The sequence below is a fragment of the Epinephelus fuscoguttatus genome, linkage group LG8 (genome assembly GCF_011397635.1).
Source record: "Epinephelus fuscoguttatus linkage group LG8, E.fuscoguttatus.final_Chr_v1".
Taxonomy (NCBI): domain Eukaryota; kingdom Metazoa; phylum Chordata; class Actinopteri; order Perciformes; family Serranidae; genus Epinephelus; species Epinephelus fuscoguttatus.
In genome coordinates this window covers 30,440,555-30,458,780 of record NC_064759.1, presented here as the reverse complement: position 1 = coordinate 30,458,780, position 18,226 = coordinate 30,440,555, and the positions used below count along the sequence as shown (strand labels likewise).

General features: G+C 40.8%; 2 protein-coding genes across 2 annotated transcripts in view; both read left to right on the top strand.

Annotated features, from left to right (window-relative positions):
• The window catches only part of LOC125893291 (exostosin-1a-like), a 45,497-nt gene extending 41,763 nt beyond the window's left edge, over positions 1–3,734 (top strand). The window contains exon 11 of the mRNA XM_049583872.1: positions 499–3,734. Coding sequence (XP_049439829.1) covers positions 499–684 — 186 coding nt within the window. The 3' untranslated portion in view covers positions 685–3,734. The remainder of the gene's footprint in view (positions 1–498) is intronic.
• A 3,745-nt stretch (positions 3,735–7,479) lies between these two features.
• LOC125893430 (double-strand-break repair protein rad21 homolog A-like) lies at positions 7,480–17,915 on the top strand. Its single transcript, XM_049584094.1, has 14 exons — positions 7,480–7,637; positions 9,061–9,251; positions 9,553–9,682; positions 10,441–10,540; positions 10,668–10,774; positions 10,945–11,142; positions 11,302–11,427; positions 11,689–11,814; positions 12,480–12,703; positions 13,236–13,389; positions 13,575–13,720; positions 14,140–14,340; positions 14,601–14,684; positions 16,963–17,915. Exons 2-14 carry the CDS (start codon positions 9,108–9,110, stop codon positions 17,152–17,154), a joined length of 1,932 nt encoding a protein of 643 aa, XP_049440051.1. The 5' UTR covers positions 7,480–7,637; positions 9,061–9,107; the 3' UTR covers positions 17,155–17,915.
• The last annotated feature ends 311 nt before the right edge of the window (positions 17,916–18,226 follow it).

The following is an 18,226-nucleotide window of genomic DNA, read 5'->3' as shown; positions in this document are numbered from 1 at the left end:
CTGGCAATGACGTCAGTTGAATAGGCACCTTCAGTGTGACCATATGCAACCCACAACACCTCCAAATGTGGTCTGAGTGATCCAATCTCAAGACACGTTAAGGACACATTTGCTGCATTCTCTCCTGCACTTAGAGCTGTCCACTTATGATCTGAGCATCCAAGACAAGTTAAAACCAGGTGTAAACAGAGCCAGCATGGGTCTGACCCATGCTTTTCCTAATTCTTGGAGAGGCTGTTGGCCTGGAGACACATCATGCTGCTTAAACCCTATTAGTGTTGGCTGTTAAAACAGCACAGTAGTCATTTGTAAATTCTAATTGAAATGTGTTTTGCCTTCAAATAGTAAAAAAAAAAACTTGGAATGACTAATTACAATGAGCTCTAAAAGGTCAGAATGATTTGTGATGCAGTATTCATTTTGCCATTTCTCACTTCCTTGCACTGCCTGTGTCTTTCCCTCTTTCTCCCCCCACCTATTGCCACCCCCCAACCCCAGAGCTCCCGGGCGTCTCGCTGGGCTGACCCGGACCATTTTGCCCAGCGTCAGACCTGCATGAACAAGTTTGCCAGCTGGTTTGGCACCATGCCCCTGGTCCATTCTCAGATGAGGCTGGACCCAGTGCTGTTCAAAGACCAGGTGTCCATACTGCGGAAAAAGTACAGGGACATCGAGAGGCTATAACCCTCCAAAGCCCCCTCGCTCTCTGGACACAACAAAGACAGAGCGAAGGGGCGGACACATTGAGAAACGCAGAGCCTTCCATGAGTGCATGGCTGCATCAATGGAGAAGCAAGTGGAATTGAGTACAGGGAGAGAGGAGGAAAAAGAAACTGGAACAGATGTGGAGGATGCCACATTCGTTGTGTCCATTTCTCCTTTCTACCCTTTCTCTTTTGTGTTTTGGGGGATAGCTGAGCACACAGTCCCTCTGTATACACTATGACTACCACCGACTGAAGGACACCTGAGGACTTTAAAACTGCTCGACTTTGAACAGAAGTGGTCAAAGTCATGGAGTTGAAAATCATAGCTTGCTGCTTCAGTGTCCCAACAGTGGCAAACCACTCTCAACTCCAACCCATTGAAAAAAAAAGACCGACTGTTCTGCTCTGTACACTCTACACAGGCTCCTGAACATTTTTTGCTGAAAGAATATTATTGATAATTATGACTATGAAGAGGTAACACTATTTTGGATTGTGTTTAGCTATTTTTTTTATACAGTGAATGAATGGCCAGCACTGCTCTCTCTGTATTGTCTTAATTAAAACCAATGACAGGGCGGGTGAAGAGAGGAACGACAACCCCTCAACCACAGAACTGAGTTAGGATCGTTGATCTGATATTCACAGTGCCTCAAGTTTATCTACTGGCGTTGGGATCTGGGAGTGTGAGTAAAAGACATGGTGCAGAATGAGCACCTTGATCTTGCTGCTTTGTTTTTGTTTTTCATGATTTGCTTTATAATTAATGGAATAATGGATCTTGTAGTGAATTCTTCAGGTCAGCATTCACATTTCTTCCTTGCTGAAATATAATGAAAATTGATTTTCATTCAATTGATAAAATTATCATTGTGTGTCATCCTGATCATTTTTTACCTGGAAAACTACAACAGTGTCACACAATGAGCTAAATTTCACTTGATCAGATATCCACAGGAACTGAGGAGAAATTGAGACTAAATTCAATAGAATTCCCTTTTTTTAATTTTAGGAAGAAGTCTTTTCACATCTCTTTTTCCATTTGCAACGGCTTTGATGACGAGGCAGAATTGGTACTTGAATACGTGCTGGCCTGAAGAACAACAAAAGATCACAAGAGTTGCCTTGGTTAAGGGAGCCCGAGCTTGCCAATTGAGCCAACCAATGGTCTGTTAGAAACACAAACCACTGTGAAAACTAGGGATCTCTTTGGGCTGGGTCAGCAAGGGATATTTATATACAATTATTGTTTTTATGCCATAGACCCAATTTCATTTGGTCCACTGACAAGCTTTGGCAGCAGCCTTGGGTGACAGGTACTCAACATGGGCTAACACTGCTTTCAGCTAGGAGTATCAAACAGTGCTTGATGCTTTCACAGTCAAAGTTGGCATCATACTTAATAGATTACTGTATTTTTCCTGCTCCTTACGAACAAATATGACCATTACGACAAGAATTTTCATCAAGTATTTGTGATACTGTCAAAAGGCATCGGGAGGAAATTTGGAGAAACGCTCTATTGAGTAATTATTCTCATTTGTGGTATTTCTTGAACATAATTACATGTAATTAGAAGCCTTTCAGTTTTGCAGATTGCTAATTTGTATCTCTGATAATCACAGATTTAAACAGCCATTCATTTCAGACAGATTCAGATTGGCATTGTGCTTGGGCAACATTTAAGAGGCAAAATGTAAAATCAGGATGTTCAAGTATGTCTTATAAATATTTTGATCAATTTCTATATGTAGATTTGTATCTGATCTACTGCAATTCGGTACATTGAATGCCAAGTGTCAGTGGAACATGAAATTGAGTTTTTCTGCATATGGATCAGAAGGCTAACACAGAAACTAACAACCACGCTTCGTTTTATTTCCGCCTTGATACGTCATATCTGGTTCTCTGAAAAATGTCAACAGAATTTGATGAATGTGCACCTGTGTTTATAACTGAGTGCAGCATCATTTTAAAGTGTATCTGTCCATCAAGTATCCATGTAAAGCCAGCAACATCTCTATAGAAATCTATCCACAGCTGCCCTGACACCTCTGATAGCCTCAGCCTCTTTTTTGAGGAAGATGATCATTTTGGTGAGCTTCCTCATTCTGTACCCTTCACCCCAATGTGTGCCAATAGATCATGTATGATTTTTTTTATATATATTTTTCATCTGATGTAAGGAATGCCATGCATTCCCATTTTTATTTGGTTCATTAAAAGTATTTCCTGTCTATATAAGAAAGCAGAATGTGTGATACAGAGAGGGGGAAAGGGAAGGAAAGAGTGTTTGTGTGAGAGAAGGTTGCTGCATGGTGTTTTTTTCACTTCTGAGAATGCATTATCAGCTCGACAGCAAATAAACAATCCTAGTATGACTAAACACAGCGCTATCAAGACAACTGAATATGGTCGTAAACAGAGTCACATTTCAGAAATGAACTTGGTGCAATATTTAAGATGACATTGTCTCTATCTTTTTCTCTTCTCCTTCCTTATGTTGTTGTTTTGGAGGGCAGGGGGTTATATATTGATGTGCCTTCAAAAGAAATACACTTCATAGTTTTTTTCCCCATCTGCCTTGTGCAAGAAGCAGGTCTGTGTTCTCATTTCATAGTCGGTTATTTTTTTCTTTATCAATATCCAGTAATGCATAATGGCTCCATGAATGATATTGTTTAACACTGGAATGCTACTAAGACCTATCACTACACATATACTGACATTCCTGCCTTCTCTGTTGTAGGAACTTTTTTTTTAACACATACTGCCTTGTATTACTGTACCTTCTGTTTGTCACAAGTATAGTAATACATGTAACACACACATAATTCTCTCTAATACACAGTATTTATCAGACAGGAATGCGTCCCGACTGAATCTCTGCCTGCTTCCTTCCCTCTCTTCCGTAACTGCAGACCTAATTTTATAGAGATTAAAATGGAAAGATAGAGCAAAAATCACAATTTTGTAAAAGAATTTTATAAAAACAAAACAACAACAAAAAAAAATCAATGAATAAAATGTTTGATATAAACTGACTCTCTCTGTTTGTTCTTTGTTTTAATATTTCTTCACTTTTGTCCTTTCAAAATGTTTTGGTAAGTCTGCTTGTCCTTCAAACAAATATAGAATCAAACTTCAGATAGTACAGTTACACATTTAAAATCTACACTGTTGTAAAAGACACACTCACCTTGTCATCCCGCTTCTTCCCTGACCTGCTGGCAACCCATTTTCAGGCTTCCCAAAACATATTTTGCATGTTGGGTTTATGCACCGCTCCCACTGAGGGAGAGCCAAACTAAATAATACCTTTAGCTTCCTCCTTGTGCGTGTGTGAACCTCATCCTATGCCAAGAAACTGCTGTGTTTACATAAATCTGTGTCAGGATGATCGGTTTAGACACGCTGCATAAATAACAGCATCTATCCAGGATGATCCCATGGTGCATGAGAGCTGCCAACTCAGCTGCAGCAACAGCTACAGGAGAGATTGCTACCCCCAAAACACACACACGGACAGACACCAAACTGGGCAAAACTCTAAAAGCAAAAAGCTGTGCAGTATGTTAAAGCTGGACCAGTGCCTACACTGCATAAATTATCTTGTGACACACCAAAAGGAAAACCATTTGGACAGTTGCACCGCGACCACATCCATTCTGAATGGTCCGTGGACCAAATCGGGGGAAAAAAAACAAACACAAGAGATCCAGATGTGAAGATGCTTTGTTGCATGGACTGAGAGGAAATAACAGATTTTAATAAACCAACGAGTTAAACTTCACTGCACTGCGGGGGAACTATCCAATGCCAAAAGTCAGCTTGTATGATTTAATGTTATGCAAATCAGTTCAACGTCTCTTAATCCTACTGATGAGATGTGTATCTGCAGTGAAGACGGATCTCAGCATGCATGCAGTCAGGGCTCTTCCCTACTGCTGGATTAAATACTGTGACTTCAGGCCAAATTTGACAAATGTCCTTCCTTCTCTATCAGCATTACAGAACATACAACTGCAGCATATTTCAAGTTGCAGTCAGCCATATGAAAGAAAAACAAAAAAGAAACCCATCACTGATCATATCTGATAATATATACCAATAAAACCTGAGCATAAAAGCTTTGCGACTGGGTTTGCACCGACAGTATAACTGAATGTGACACAGCGCCTTACAGAAAAGCAGTTACGCGACAGAAAGTAGAAGGGGATCCCTGTGGTGATGTAATTGAATACATTAAGATTAGGCACATTATGGACTAACAATGCATTTCAGAGGATTAAAGAATCTTTCATTCTTCAATCAGTATTTGCCTAGATAAAAATCTGTCACTACTTTTAGCCCACATCAGCGTATTTGCGTGTACACACAGGAACACTTCAGCAAATCCAAAGCACGGGATGTTTTCTTTCATAAAGCTGGGAAGATAATAATATTCTTACGTTTTGGTATGTAGAGATAATCAGATGTTCAGGCTTTGTGAGTCACACCTTGTACGCTGGAGCTCATCTAAAGGAGGAAAAACATCAGTATAGGAAGCGGCTGGTTCCTCTAAGGCTGTTTAGATGTCTGTCACATGATAGCAGCAGCCAGCAATCAGCTATCTGGTTAAAATTATCTTGTTCAGCAGATGGCAGCCCAAAACTGTGTCATCATCCAGACATTGCTGTGCAGCATTGTGTTGAAATGTGTTGTATACCCATTTCTGTGTATGCTGCACAAGACATTAGATACCTATGGAAAAGCAGCTTGATTCAATATGATTACAAATTGGCAACACATTGAGAAGCTCCATCCAGTTTTAGTTTAAACAACTTTGTATATTCATTATTGTCTCATCCACATCTGTTAGCTTTCAGTTGTGGAGTCGTGTGCAGTAATTTGGTCTAGAATAATAATTTATTCATCTTCCAGTGAGCCTGTTGGTGCAATGATGGAATGTGCATGATCTGACTGAATTAAATACATCTAAATGCTAACTGCTGTTGTTATTATGCTGCCATCATCATGTGTTATCATGCAGCTCAAGTGCCATGTGATGCTGATAATGAAAATAAATTTAGCATTAATCTAATAATGTGTGAGCACTACCTCAGTTATCTACCAGCCGTCCCCATACAGTGACACGGAGCCCTGCTGCTAGTAAATCATAAACATGCTCAACTGGCAGCCGTTCGACTGCAGCAGATGCTGTGGCCTATAAGACAAATCCGCTTTACTGCATACCAATTCTGCAATTTGATTTTAGATGAGTCAGTCTCCCTGTCAGGCACGCTCCTCATCTCTGTATCTAATATACTGTTTGGAAATTGTTTATTTTCTTCTTCTTTGTAGTCTGCATAAATGTCCATTTCCCTACTGAGTATTCTATTCAAAGGACTGGATTTGTTGAGTAGGCTGTATTCATTTGTGGTCAGAGTAAATATTGTGTAACCTATATAATTCTTCTCTTGGTGGATTTACCCATCAAACATACATTGAATTGGTCATTCCTAAGCCTTCCTTACAGCAGACATTTTGGCATATTATAGCAGGAAATTAGGTACAAGTGTACCTGCAACGTTGATGATTACTCTGTTCCACTTAAGCGTCATGCCGGTAAGAGAGAGTACACAATAGCAGGGCTCTGGGACCCCTGATTGGAATGATGACCTTCTATGATATGTCAAAATGTCTGATATGAAAAGGGTGTACTGGGAGACTATGGGTTGTTTTAGGTCACTCTGTTAATGTACTGGTTGTGAGTCCCAATAGGTCTGGGTCATAACCAATATAACAACATGGGATCTGTTGTTTGCAAAAGATTAGAGGCCAGATGGGACAGTTGGGGATGGGAGCAGAGTAGTCTGACAATCATATCCAAAAAAAATGCAATATCATGAGTATGCTCCAGCAGCCATGAGAAATGCAGAGGTAATACTGCACTGTAACAGACATTGGGTAACCTCAGTGGGACGTGAAATATATATTAAACAACAACATTAAAGGGGAACACCACTTAAATTAAGAAATCCAATATGCTACTTCCACAGCCTTGGAAAGTTCATTTGTGAGCATGAGCTACTCTCTCTCAAAGCCAGAGAGAAGACAAATAAATCTCAAACTTGTGATGTCATAGGGTATTAAGTGTGGAGCTGCTCCTTAGACAATGATTTTGTTGACCCACAGATTGTCTGTTTTCTTGTTTATTCCCAAATGAGCTATATTCTACTGTAACGCTCTCAGCTGTGAAACAGAAGATGTACCAATATACTCAGAACATTCCCCTGGTTGCTCTCAGTGTCATCTACAGCATCTCTCCCAATTCATTATCTATGGAGCAGCTCCAGACTTCATACCTTATGACATCACAAATTTGAGTTTTAGCACAGTTTTAGATATGAAAGCGAGATGTTCATTTTTACTAATATTTTTTGGGCTGTTTTAAACCATAGGAATAACATGTATGAATTTAAAAAAAAAAGGAATCCACTGATATTGATAATAATAATAATAATAATAATAATAATAATAATAATAATAATAAATAATAATAATGATGAGAAGAAGTATACTTGATTAATCGTCTTTGGCGTGCGTACTTTGTAAAATATAACACATCGTATTTTAATAATTATAGTTATTGATTTATTAGTCAAACACCTTTCATGTCTGTGTTAAGCATTGTGCCACAGCGCCCCCTATCTCCGCTCGGCGCTCACAGCGGGCTGTCTGTCTGTCTGTCTGTCAGAGTCGGCCTCTCAGCAGACTCCTCCTCCGCCATTTTTGACTGTAAACATCCTGCCGATTTTAAAAGGACAGCGGTGAGCGGGAGGAAGGCGACTGGCGCCATCTTGGCTGTTTTAATGAGTACAACAGGGGAGAATTCGCTGGGAGAAATAACTTAATCATTGGGATTTCACTGTAAAAGGGGTGCTGTCGGTAAGTGTGTCTGCAGCGGAATTATTTGCGCGTGGTTTTGTGTGATCTACGAGACGGAGTTAGCATGCACCTTTGTGTGGATTTGTTGCGGCCTTCACTGTACAGGGAGCCGTTAGCCACCAGCTAACGATACAGTTGTGCTGATAGAGGGAGAAAAGTAACGTTATGAGCAGGTTTTGATGGGCGCCTTGTTCCGGTGCGCGTTTACTTTCTTTCCTTGGGTGAATTGTCTTTTTGTCTGTCCGTGTAGGAAAGCTATACTTTTACTCCAAGTAACTTATGTGTCTACTTAACACGCGCAGTATTCGATTTCATTGCTCGTTTTGTAGTTAGCTGGCGGCTAATTTAGTTCATCCCACTTGATGGCGCCGACTATTTACTGGCGCTGACCAACCCCTTGGCGCTCTTAACGTTTTACACTGTAATAAGTACTTCCAAACATCGAAAATGTCCTCTTTCAGCAACTTATATTGCGGTGTAATTTAGGAATTCTCGATTCATTGTAGTAGAGTCCGGGAAAAGTGTCGGTTACTGTAGGCAGACATGTGCATTTCCAATGTTTGCCTCCCTTACTGGGAAATAGGCGGAACTTGAATGAAGTCGGCTCTTGTTTTGATTAAAATCTCATTTTCTTAATGTCGCACCCTGCTTTGGTTTTTTAAACTTCATATGAGTAGCTTAAGCGGTTAAAGCTAACAACAGTAACGTTAAGGTTAACGTTACACAGCAATAGACAAAAGCGTGCTTCGAGAGAGCTTCATCGATTTTAGAGCTAACGTTACAGCTAATGAGCCGAGAAAGGATTAGCTAAAGTAACAGTCGAAAACGATCAGTCTGGAAATAACAGACCCCCATTCTTGTCAGATATTTCGCAAGCTAATAGTAACTAAAAACAAAGTTATCTAATATAACGTTAGATAAAAACCTGCCCGCCTTTTGAGGCGAATGTGGATTAACACGACGCATCATTTGGACGGTTGTTGCCTAACTCGCCAAGAAGTGCATTGGCTCAGTCTCAAGCGTTTAACTTTTTAGATTATGCTCTCGATTGTGCGGCGTTATTGTTTGGGCGTCCTTTATTAGACCAGATTATCACCAGCCTGGTTATTCTGATCAGTTTCAGACCAGCAGGATTTACCGACTCTTTGAGCACGATACTGATCAGAGATTGATGTCAGATCTTTTTCGCAACTTAAGAGAAAATATACAATTTTAATAATTACTAAGCGCTTATACTGTGCAGCACTACAGCTAACGTTACTGTGTTTGCAACTTGAATAAACAATCCCATATCCCTATACTACGAACTACAGACATATCGAGGATAGTATAGCTTAAGTTGTTTGGGATACTTCTTTTCTCATGTATTTTGTTTGTCTTTTTCTTTTTGTCTTAATTACTACTATACAATGATGTTTTCCAGGAGAACCATACCGCAGTGTGAGTGTGTGAGCCAGGGGAACCAGGGCAATGTTCTACGCCCACTTTGTCCTCAGCAAACGTGGGCCGCTGGCCAAGATCTGGCTAGCGGCCCATTGGGACAAGAAACTGACCAAGGCCCATGTATTTGAATGCAACTTGGAGAGCAGTGTGGAGAGCATCATCTCACCGAAGGTAACAAGACAAAAGTGTAGTCTTTGCATTCTTGCTCAGATCCTGAGGTCTTACATGGCCTTGCTTTGCCTTTATTTTTAACTCTAAATAATGAGAAACGATAAGGGCACAGTTCATGCTAGCAGTTGTCACAGTTTAACACAGTGTTCGATTTATTGTACTCTGTCTTTGCGCTGACATTTTGATTCTCATTGCTGTACAGTGTTAGTGTGCCTCGATGTTGACAGTTCAGTCTTGTTTTTACCAAAAGAAGTCCCCTGTAAACATGACTTTTTATGACACATGGTATTTTTTCCCCTAGGTGAAGATGGCATTGCGTACATCAGGCCACCTGCTCCTCGGGGTGGTGAGAATTTACCACAGGAAAGCAAAGTACCTGCTTGCTGACTGTAATGAAGCCTTCATCAAGATCAAAATGGCTTTTAGGCCGGGTAAGGAGAAATGACAAGCTAAACTACTATTGGAGTAAAGTACATGAGGCCCGTTTCTACCGCAGGAACTTCAGGGTAATTTTACGGGGCCGGGGCCGTTGGTGCGTGTCTCCACCGCAGGAACCACCCCCGAAGGACAGAGTTCCGTAACTTTTACAGGGGCTAAACAAGTCCTTGCCTCGGAGTAGGTACTCAGAATGGCCCCAAAAAACTCCTGGGTGGGGCCTTGGGTTTACTTGGTGCTGATTGGATATACTCAAGGCAGGATGTGACGTCAGCCTAAAGCAACAAAATAGCCGGCAGTTTTAAAACTCAGCAGGTGAGGAATGGTCGCGCAGCGATTACGTGACATCCAGAGCCCGGTAACTTTACAGGAACCTTCCTCCTACTCCGCCCTCTCAGTAGAGGCACGGCGGTTGAGAGGGCCGAGCGAGAGGACGTTGCTGAAAAGTTCCTTAGTACCAGGAACTTCTTCAGTGGAAACGGGCCTATAATGTAATTGATCTTCTGAAGAAAGGAGTTGGTGCATTTTTGTTTACTGAAACATTAATGAGGCTGAAAGAAATCTACAGGCGTGAAGGCTCCAGTGGTTTTTCCTTCTTTAACCAACAGCGTCACTAAACATTTTTCAGAATTTGTGATTGGATTTAACAAACAAAAACAGACTTAGTATAGTTTTTCTTTGTTGGACATAAGATTGGGAACAGTTGTGTGTTATAGCAACACTGTTTTATACAACTACTTGTATCTATATTCAGGTGTGGTGGATCTACCAGAGGAAAACAGAGAGGCAGCCTACAATGCCATCACCTTACCTGAAGAGTTCCATGACTTTGACCAGCCACTTCCTGATCTGGAGTAAGTTTACCACTTTCACTGCTCTCATTTCATCCCCTCATGTGTTGTGAGTTAGTTATTCAAGCACCAGCAGTTGTTCTCATGCTTGATGCCTTTGTTTGTGTTTTTTTTTTTTTTCTTCAAACAGTGACATAGATGTGGCCCAGCAGTTCACCCTGAACCAGAGCAGAGTAGAAGAGATCACCATGAGGGAAGATGTTGGCAACCTCAGCCTCCTGCAGGACAATGACTTTGGTAGGACACACTATATACTAATATGTATACCCATACCACCCATTTTGAAGTATCAGTAGCCGATGGAAACTATTTACACACTTGATCATCAGAATAATAGAACTGTTAAATGTCAAAAACAAAGCTTTCCCTGTTTATACATTATGATAACAACTTGCTGTACTTTTCAGCTGACTTCGGTATGGATGACCGAGAGATGATGCGTGATGCCAGCACATTTGAGGAGGACATCATGCACGGAGCAACAGCTTCTAACCTTTTGCTAGAGGCTGAGCCTGGCCCAGCCAATCTCCCCGACAAGTCCAACCACATGGAGTATGATGACTTTGGGGATGGCTCCATGGGCAACAGTGATGGGGGAATGCTAGGTCAGCATTTTATCTTTTTTTTTTTTTTCTTTCTGTCTTAATTTATTTCTTCTTTATCTCAGCATAAACCATATTGTATGACTGTTGTTGTTGTGTGAGGTATTTATGATTAGGTAATAAACAATGATTGTTGAGTTTCTCTTATTTGTTTTTTCCCAGTTGATAAGCTACTGAGCTCTGAGGATGGAGGTGGTATTTTTGATGACCCTCCAGCCATCACAGAAAGTGTCATGATGCCCCCAGATCACGGAGACGATGAGGACGACTTTGACAACCTCCAGTCACGTAAGTACCGCAAATCTATTTTGTGTTATTGCTAATTCAGATTTTTCTTATATACCGTCTTCATCAACCTTTAATGGTTATAACGTGTATTTGCGTGTGAAGAACCGTTTTAACTGCTCGTTCAACTGAGCACATGTCACATAGATCAGCTAAAAAAACTTTCCAGATATGAGCCATTGTAAATAGAATGTGTATTGTGTCTTCACTTGCTTGTTTGAGGGGACTTGCAATTAAATTTCTGCAATGTTCGTATGTGTGTAGCGGGTCCAGACAGCCCAGACTCTGGCCCAGCAGAGCAACTTCCAGCAATGGCTGACCAGACAGAACAGACCACTCTGGTTCACAATGAGGAGGAGGCCTTTGCACTGGAGCCCATTGACATCACTGGTAAGACCCTCCTTCACCTTTCTGGAGAGAATTAAAATGTTGTGTAATAATAATAATTGATTATTATTCTCTTAGATATTTTTGTAAAAATTATTTTGAAACTACCCCGTTTTCTAAAGGCCTCACCATTTAATGTGAGACGATAGAGCAGGGATAGTCAACCTGCTTTGCCCAGGGGCCAGTCGTGCGAAATGACAGAAGGCCAGTGGCCAGTTAATAAATAAGGCAAATACAATCACAGCAGCCCCACATAGGTCAGATGTACCCAGGGGCATTTCTAGGATTTGAGGACATTTGGGGCTTAGCCTGGACCTCTGTGGGGGGGTCAAGGGGATCCTCCCCAGGTTCTTCTTTTTTTTCTCCAATAAACAAGCTCTATTTTAATGCATTTTATTCCCTTGGGAACATAATTTTACAGTTGAAGTATAAAAACAATGTCTGTGAATAAATTTTTTTTCCACTGTGTATGAGAAAATAGTCAGTGTGCCACCCAACACCTTACTATGGGTTACATTTGGCCTACATGCTGTAAGTTGAGTGTCATTGAGGCCTTGGCATTTGCCATTATTTGATAACCATAACAAATGTGCTGAAACGTTATCTGTGATGATGGAGAAATCATGGTGAAGCCATCATGATTTTTTTTTCTCCTTTCACATCTCCAGTGAAAGAAACCAAGGCAAAGCGTAAGAGGAAACTGATTGTGGACAGCGTGAAGGAGCTGGACAGTAAGACCATCAGAGCCCAGCTGTCTGACTACTCGGACATCGTCACCACCCTGGACCTCGCCCCTCCTACCAAGAAGCTTATGATGTGGAAGGAGACAGGAGGAGTGGAGAAGCTGTTCTCTCTGCCTGCCCAGCCCCTCTGGAATGCCAGGCTCCTCAAGGTAACAAATGCTCATCATAAATATGCATGCATTTGTGGATAAATATGTACACGTCTGCTCGCAACTATTTGACAACATCCCAAAACTGTCAGCTCTCTGCCCGAAATCACTGACAAGCAGTATTACCACTTGGGAAACAGTAATGAGCAAGTCACACCGCTGTTCTGATCCTCCAAGTAGGTCAGACTCCGGCGCTGTTTAATGGAAGAGTAGAGAGTAGATTTATAATATTGTATCTTTCATGGACATTCTGCTCAGGTTGTGGGATTTAAAATGAGAACATTGAAGGAACAGGAGGTGGAGGAAGTGATTGGTTTTGTCTGTCTCTCTTCCCTATCCTCTCCCACCCACTCATTACCCATCCAGAATACTGAATGGAAACCGTGTTGATGCATAATTTAGCAAACCTCTCTTCCTTTTGTCTGGCATCAGTCCTCCTTTAGAACCCCTACATTTCATTGTACTGCTGGCGTCACCTAAAGTTCATACTACAAAAAAAAACCCCTCAAGTTTACCTGTTTATCTCTGTCAGATGTTCACACGCTGCCTGACGCCTCTGGTGCCAGACGAGCTGAGGAAGAGGAGAAAGGGCGGCGAAGCAGACAGTCTGGATGAGTTCCTCAAAGAGCTGGAGAACCCAGAGGTGCCTAGAGAGGAGGTCATGAGTCAGCACAGAGATGTTATCGGTAAGTCATGCCGGGAGAGATGAGAGGAGGTCATAACCCAGTGCTGACATGTCATGAGTTGTACGATAGGGAAAGAGACCAGTGGCTGAAAACATAGCAGAGACAATAAGTTATTGAATAAGGCTGTGTTGACTGTCTTATTTGTTTTAATATTTTATTAACAGTCTCCCTTATCCATCCTTCAGACCAGACTATTATGGAGGAGCCCAGTATTCTGGCAGCCTCTGCAATGGAGGGCAGCAGGACGACCCTGGATGAGACAGTCATGCCTCCTCCGTCAACCCCTCGCGGTGTCAAACGTAAGACCCTCGAGAAAGAGGGCACCCTTCCTGTGAGTACTTGTCATATGAATTTTGTTTAAAAACAGTGGAATTTAGGTTGCATAATTATCTGCATAATCCGCACTTTAAAACAAAGGTGCTGTTTTAAAACCATTAATTGGCAGGTCATTCTAGTGCTGAAGCAGTAGTCACAATTCATAACAAATTGGGTCCCATTTGTTAAACTTCTTGCTGTTCTAGACCAGATTTGCTGATTTTTATTTCATTTGGTTCACATTGATCTTATCTGCTATCTAATGAAAGTATTACACCAGATGGTGATTTTTAAGTATTCATTCATTCATTCATTCATTCCTTTTTTGAAGCGGTGGACAAATGCTCAACAATCACATTGAATAGACACAAAACAGTTAATTTAGTTGACTGCACTTTTTCCTAACTTGTGTGCATCCTGCTTTCCCTCTTTCAGATGGCTCCCTTGGAGCAGCAGCAGCAGCAGCAGCAGCAGCAGCAGGTGGCTGACCGCTCAGTCTTGTCTCAGAGGTTAGACATGCATCAGGTGGATCTGCCCCCAGAGGAGAGCAGCCTCAACCTCACCCAGCTTGTTCCTGAGCTTGACCTGCTCGGTGAAAAGAGCAAAGACAAGAAGGATGATAGTGATGAAGAGGAGGTGAGGCTGAAATGACTGCTTTTTTTCTGATACACTGTGGTTGGCTGTAGTCATTTGATAGTGACACATTTCTGTTAGTTTGTTGAAAAACTGCTTAAAGTACTATAAAAGGAATCATGAGTGAGTAAGTAAAACAACAGAACAAACAGTAAATGCAAACTCTGGCAGTTCATGAAATGCCTTTCTATAGAGACATGCTCGTGCTATAGTATGAGTCTTGATCAGATGATGCTGACGACTGTATTGTTTGTGGTCCTCAGGAAGAGGACGGTCAGGCTGGAGACCAGGATCAGGAGGAGAAGAGATGGAACAAGAGAACCCAGCAGATGCTGCACGGCCTCCAGGTACAAAATAGCCATTACTTTTCAAATCATTTTGAAGAAACAGAAACAGATTTCGAATAAAACGAAACTGTTGTCATTTGCTGGCTCTAGCTTCTTAAATATGATAATTGGCTGATTTTCTTTATTATTTATGATAGTAAATCAAGAGTCTTGGGGTTTGGGAATTTAGATCGAACATAAGCAAATTGAAGCTGTTACTTGATTATGGAAACTTGTGACATTAATTTTTCTGTATTTTTTGAAATTTTATAGACTAAACGATTATTATTATTATTATTCATGAAAATAAAAAATTGGCAGATTAGTTGATAATGAAAGTTGGCTGAAGCCTAGTTTTCATAGGATTTGTTTGTACAACTCTGATTGTGTGTAGATTTCATTTTGGTTTCAGAGATTTAAAAATGGTATCCTTTATTTAAAAAAAAAAAAAAAAATTGCTATATGCAGTATCCACCTTATTTTTCACGGAAACACGGAGACAAAACAGAACGCAGCCAGCTTCCGTTTTTTTGTGCGACACTTCTGGTCCAGCACTCTTACCACTGTGTAAATGGGAATCGCCTTGTTGTTTACCTTGCTGAGTTTAGCTATATATATGTATATATCACATTTTTCACGTCACTATATCACCGTTTAGACTAATCTGATGCTTGTAAAGTCTATAAACACAATGACTGAACAAACATTAGTATTTTCTCTGTGTGTAATTAATAACTTGGTTATCGTAGATTAGCTAGGCTAACCATTAGCTGTTAGCCGTGTCTGTAATAACTCACTAAACTCAAAGTGGCCCGTGGAAAAAACATTTTCTCCAGCGGATGTCTTAGTTACAACATGATTGAGCTAAGTGGAGTAGTTTCATGTCATATCCGACAACGGGAGGCTTTTAACGGATGACGATCCTGATGTTAGCTTTGTTGCTAGTGTTAACGTTAGCTGTCCCTGTCAGTTGCAGCCACTGATGCTTTCTAGACATCGTGACTTCCCAAAACTGAATAAATACCACACATAGCAACACAAAACTGCTTTGCTAGCTCAATCATGTTGTAACAGCTGGATGGTTGATGCGTACATGCTGATTCAGGTGCTATCAGAGCCGATCCGCGCATCACTATGGCTTAATGATCAACTCAGTCAGTAAAAACAACCCGTCCTGTGTTAGGAGTGTATGTCGCTGACAGAAAGAAAGAAAGAAAGAAAGAAAGAAAGAAAAGGGGAAAAAAGATAGAAAAGCAGCGTACACCTCACATATTTATTTCTCACAGTTGCGCACACGTTTGGCTGGCATGTAGAAGCGCCGTCTGTGTGTCGAGGGTGCGAGCCCCAGCTTCAACTGCTCAGGCAGAGAGGCTTAACCCGGTGTGTTTTTTCGCTGATTCGGTTCTGCAGGTTCTCTGCTGGTACACTGGAGACGGGGATCAAGCAGTTTGTCTCACTCGGGATAGATGGGCACAGTTACCTATACAAAATACACAGACTAACTAACTAACTAACTGATTGACTAACATAAACAACTGAAAATTGAAAAAAATAGCTTGCACCGTTAGCTCCGATAAGGGAAAGCATGAGGGAAAGCGGCTGACCAGAAGTCACGCACAAAAAAATGGAAGCTGATCACTATTTACTTCCGTGTTTAAAAATAAGGTGGATAGAGAATTCCTGCACACTGTAGTATTACTTGCAATAGATTTTATTAAGCACAGTGTTTCAGTCCTCAGACCTTCGTCGGGTTAATTAAGCGAACAAAGAAAATTTCAAAACACGTAAAGATAACGCTTCCTCAGGTGAGGCCAATGGAAGACCGTGCATTGTCATGGCAATCAGTCCCACAGTCTGTGTGTATTTAGCCTAATGGAAGGAATCTCTCACCATCAAATATGATAATTATGGGCAACAACTACATTATTGTAGTTAATAGTAAATCTCATGGCACAACCATAACAATAACACCTCTTTTTTTGTCCCCCCCACATACACAGCTCCACATAGAAGGCAGGGATTGAAAAATAGGAATTCTCTTTTCTTTACCTATGGACAGTTTCCTTCTACACACCTGTCAACATGTTGTAAAAGGGATGTCTGAGCCTCCACATTCTGGCTTATCATTATGTGCAAAATATTTTTGCTGTATAGTTTTAAATATGGAAATGTGTCAGAAAAGCACTGACTGTCTTTTGGAACTCAGCTTCAAGACCTAGTATTTCATCTTCTCTTTTGATGAAAGAAGAGGAAAGATAAGCATGACTCAGACTGACACTTTGTTCTTCTGTCCCCACAGCGCGTCATGGCTAAGACTGGAGCAGACTCAGTCAGCCTGCTTGAATTGTGCCGGAACAACAACAAGAAGCAGGCAGCTGCCAAGTTTTACAGTTTCCTCGTCCTCAAGAAGCAGCAAGCCATCGAGGTCACCCAGTCTGAGCCCTACAGCGACATCATCGCCACCGCTGGACCAAGATTCCACCTCATTTAGACATTGGAAGAACAGACAAACACTCTGCTTGCAACAGACATACTTTTTTAATTACTCAACTTTTTTGCCTTTTTATTTTGTGTTTTCCTGTCAGCCCAGTTTTTCTGGGGAAGGGGAGGGAGTAGTGGGGACGGGTTGGAAACTTTTTAAAAAAAGGATTTAACTGTACCACAGATGGAATCATGCAGTATTCATTTGGTCGAAATGGAGTGAGGAAGAATGTTTAACAAGTATATTTATAAAGCAACCTTTTTCAGTCACCAATTTGTAAGCTTTTCTTCATTTTGTTTCGTAAGTTAAATTCCCATTGTCTGCTCATTCCATAAGTTTTGTACCATTGCCCCTCACACCTGAATTATTGCAGATTTTAGATAAAGAGCCCTGTATTTTCACATGGAAGGCCCCTTTGACTCTGTACATGTTCTGGAAAGGTACTGTTTTATTGCTCAGAAGTGTAACCTCTCCGATCTTCTCCTCGTTGCACTTGTTCTTTCAAACGATTAATCTGTCAAAAACATTGGTGAATCTTACCTGGCATTAAATATCATGTTTCAGATGTATAATTCAGGCAGTTTATCAAGTTTTATGTAATATTTTTTGTACCTTTTTACGTTTATGCTTATTCACCTTTTTGCATTATGTAACTAGGTAATGTACTTGTTACAGTTAAGTTCAGTATCCCACCTTTTTAGTCTTTGGGTAACCTCTAGTTGTTATACATCTGTAAAGATTTGAAATAAAGTGTTTTAAGTACTTGGTAACTGGATATTATTTATTCACAATGACATTTTCCTGTGGTCTATAAAACTGGATATAAAGATGAATGTGAATGTGAAGATGGAAATAATTTGAGTTTTAACTCACCTCTTTAATTCACAACAGATGAATGACCTGTAATTTGTAGCAATAACATTTTCATTGCAGGTCTTGTAACAGGCCCAAAGTTGGTATTACTGGTGGTCAAGGTTGTAATTGTGAGTGATTTTAAAGTCAAGAAAATGGCCTCCATCTTCCCTTCTGTAGTTGTACTAAAATTGCTAGTTAATTTAGAAAATAGCTGTCACTACTACAT